The sequence below is a fragment of the Diaphorina citri genome, unplaced genomic scaffold, assembly GCF_000475195.1.
Source record: "Diaphorina citri unplaced genomic scaffold, Diaci psyllid genome assembly version 1.1 scaffold1320, whole genome shotgun sequence".
Taxonomy (NCBI): Eukaryota; Metazoa; Arthropoda; class Insecta; order Hemiptera; family Psyllidae; genus Diaphorina; species Diaphorina citri.
This window is the reverse complement of record NW_007378749.1, coordinates 31,184-35,196: the sequence shown is the minus strand read 5'-3', so window position 1 is coordinate 35,196 and position 4,013 is coordinate 31,184. Positions and strand designations below refer to the sequence as shown.

At 38.1% G+C, this 4,013-nt stretch overlaps 1 protein-coding gene across 1 annotated transcript in view; it reads left to right on the top strand.

Annotated features, from left to right (window-relative positions):
* Window positions 1–3,619: 3,619 nt before the first annotated feature.
* LOC103515333 overlaps window positions 3,620–4,013 on the top strand; it is a 6,150-nt gene continuing 5,756 nt past the window's right edge. Inside the window, exon 1 of the mRNA XM_008480273.3 lies at window positions 3,620–3,836. Coding sequence (XP_008478495.1) covers window positions 3,786–3,836 — 51 coding nt within the window. The 5' untranslated portion in view covers window positions 3,620–3,785. The remainder of the gene's footprint in view (window positions 3,837–4,013) is intronic.

The following is a 4,013-nucleotide window of genomic DNA, read 5'->3' as shown; positions in this document are numbered from 1 at the left end:
TAAGATCAGCAGATACTCTACGGTCAGATAGGGAGGGTAGGGTTGAAATATCACAGGGGTAACGATAAGACTTGTACCGAAAGAATTTCTTCTGTACTCTTTCCAAAAGATCAACATGGACAGCATAGTGCGAATTCCACACAACGCCACCGTATTCCAGTAAGGAGCGGACCAAAGTTGTAAAAAGAAGTATAAAAGCCTCTGAAGATAATCCTTTGGAGTTCCTGAAAATATATATCAACATGGACAGCATAGTGCGAATTCCACACAACGTCACCGTATTCCAGTAAGGAGCGGACCAAAGTTGTAAAAAGAAGTATAAAAGCCTCTGAAGATAATCCTTTGGAGTTCCTGAAAATATAGCCAAGACATTTAAAACAGCGCATTGAAAGATGAGAGATATGAGATGCAAATGTAAGTTTTGCATCTAGGAGAATACCCAGATCTTTCACCTGCAAAACATAACTCAAAGGAACAGATTGAATGTTGTAAGTGAAATCAAAGTTATCGTTGTTACGTGAAAACGCCATGACCACACACTTGTGTAAAGATAACTCCAATCCATTGAGAGTCAACCAATCCGAGAATCTGCAAATATCCTCTTGAAGAAGAACGCAATCCCGAACATGATTGACTGCTCTATAGATTTTCACGTCATCTGCAAACATAAGAAGTGATGAATTAATGATGTGGCGGGGCAGATCATTGAAGAAAAGGCTAAAAAGAACAGGACCCGTGTGGCTACCCTGGCCGACGCCAGAGGTTACTGAAATAGGTTTTGAGGTAGTAGAACCAATTTTAACACACTGAGTTCTTCCACTCAGATAGCAGGCGAGCCACTTGAGAATCTGTTCACCGATACCATAAGATCTTAATTTACTCACGAGGAGACGGCTATCCACGCGATCAAAGGCTTTAGCTACATCAGTATAAACAGAATGCACAGTAGACCCAGCCTGGAACGACTGCAGAATATCCTGTTGATAGGAAAGAAGGTTAGTGATCGTGGAGCACAGGAGAACAAGTGCCAAACATCGTGGTTGAGACTCTGGCAGAGAGGACAGGTGTCTGCTACTGAGGGGTTGAATCTGGCCTTGTAGTTTAATATTAATCGTAGGATGATGGCCATCTTCTGGAACCAATGATGGGCATGGTTCAACTATAATATTCTGACCAACGTTAGCAAGAACAAGATCAAGGGTTTTTTGCTTTCTGTTCTTAATATTGTTAAAAGACCTCAGATTATAGTATGATAGAAGGGGACATAAAGACCTAGATATAGACTTGCCCGTCGAGAACTCAAAGTCAGATCCGACACAATCAGATAGATTGAAATCACCTACAATCAATAAATTTCTATACGTAATTTTTTCACATTGAGACAAAGAATTAAAATATGATGCTATAGTTTCGCTTTTCACTGGCGGAGTGAAATAAACGAGGGATAGAAAGAAATAATTAGTAGTTAGATTGTTAAATTTGATAAGAATGGATTCACATTCAGGATGGCTAGATTCATATTGTTCAAGACGGATAATATTGAGATCTGGTCTAGCGGCAATAAGTAGACCACCGCCTCTAGTTTTTCCAGCCAACTGACAATCGCGATCCTTCCTTTTATTACATTAAAGTTTTGAGGAAAAAGTTCAGATGTAAATACAGATGAATTTAACCAAGTCTCAGTTATTAGTAGTAGATCAAATGAGAAACCGAATTGATAAGGCGAGAATATGTTTAAAAAAGTGATATATTGCATGATTTGATCTGCTATAATTTTTTCAATTATTTTCCCCAGAATGGGTAGGATCGAAATTGGCCTATAGTTGGAAGCTTGGTTTTTGTCTCCCTTCTTGAAAACAGGGTGAATAAGTGCTGGTTTTAGACAGCATGGAAAAACATTTTCATCAAAACATAGGTTGATTAAGGCAGTAAGCACAGGTGTGATCAGGCCCTGGACACACAGAACCTACTATGTCAGGGTTCAGTTCAAATTTGTCCCTACTCTTTTTTCTCGGCAGGGAAGCCATAGCATCACCAACTGTTGTTTCACTAACTTTTTGGAAAGTAAACATATCGTCTATAATATGTGCAACATTGACATTTGACATAAGGTCTCTAGGGTCGGTATCCGACAGTGGGAGACCACCAACAATGACCTGGGGGGCATTACTAAAGTTATCATTAAACTCATCAGGTGTTATATGGCTAAGTTCGGCCGTATTACCCTTGTTGTTGTTTTGTTTAATGATCTCCCAGGCAGTTTTGTTGGGGTTACTAGAGTTTGCCAGACGACTGTCATTAGTTTTCCTTTTGCTCTACTCAGTTCAGCTCTGTATTGTCTCCTAACTTCATTTTTTCTTATTTTGTGCTCCTCTGAAGGACAAGATCTAAATAACTCTGAGGCTTTTCGTAGAGTCTTGCGTAAATCTTTTAACTCACGGCTAAATTTTATGGAGGATGCTGGTTTAGAGTTTAATTTTATAACTTTTGTTTTCTCTAGGTATGAAGGCGATATTTGCTCCATACGATAAGTTGCTTTGGAATGTCTCGAATTTTTTTTCAGCACTTTTTTCTTTGTTAGATATAAAACTCCAATCAAGTTTCTGTATTATACCCCGTAGAGATAGTTTACCTGCTTCTGTAATAGGTTTTGTTATTATCCGTTTGATCGTCAGCTCCCATGGCGTAGTGGTCACTGCGCTCGCCTTGCACGCGGGAGACCCGGGTTCGATTCCCGGCGGGGTCAAGAAATTTGTACAATGTACTTCAATGTATTTTATGTGCAAATAAAACATACCTATTCTATTCTATTCTATTCATTTGGCCTAGCTGGCCTAGCTAGAAAGCTAGAAATAGCCTAGTTATATTTTAAAATGATTTAAGGAGCTTTAAACCATTTTAAATTATCTAGTCAATAAAAAGTACCTAGCTAATTTTCTCAAAATCTTTTTACTTTATTTCCTTTCTTTCTTCCTTTTTCACCAAAAATTTCTGGTTGAAGAATAAAAAAAAACCATTTGCGAATATCCTGAAAAATTCCGATAAAACGGGCACCGGGTGTACAAAAATTATACCCGGAACATTGGAACAACAATTTTAGGATTATTAAGATATTGGGAAAATCCTACAATGCTGCGGTGAGCACCAAAGTTGTGACATAATAACACAAGGAAACTGCATCGGACAGGAGTTTGTTTTACTAGGTACTTGGATATTGATCACTTGAGCATGATGGTCTGAGTAACCCACATTTAACACAGATGAGGAAAAACTATCTTTGTTAAAATTGATAAAGATGTTATCTATACAATTACCCAACCTTGTAGGCTGTGAACCATTTGCGAATATCCTGAAAAATTCCGATAAAACGGGCACCGGGTGTACAAAAATTATACCCGGAACATTGGAACAACTCACAATACTGAATATCATTGGTAGTTCCATGAACTCTGAAGTAATACCTACTACAAGAGGCGCAAGAGCGGTAGGTAGTTACATGAAATTAAATCATCACAATCCCCTAATCGCTTTAAGTTCACTAGGAAGGAAAGAGAGAAATGAGAAGTGTGGGTATACCAGTGAGTAATAAACAGCTTCAACAGACTTGAGACACGTTTGTCACTAAAGATCCGTGAACCGTGTGTGTTGGATAAACTTGGATTTGTTTTGATTCATCAGATTTCTTACTCTCATTTGCGTTCTCAATCTCGTTCAGTGGTATTTTCAAGTGTTATTAAACTTCCTGAATGTCAGGTATCCTGTTTTGTATTTAAAGAGAAAGCAATATGTATTGTAGTTATGTTTACTGTATTCATGTTTGGATTTTAGCTTTCTTGGTAATTATTGAAAATTTGTTCTCTCTTTCTAGATTAGCATATTAGTAGACCGGGAGCCAGGCTATGATTACTTGATTGACCGAACGAAGTGAAGGTCTATGTTTTAACTCGACCGTTTTGCATTTGGTTTAGATGTCTGTCTGTTGTTGTTGTTGTTGTTGTTGTTGTTGTTGTTGT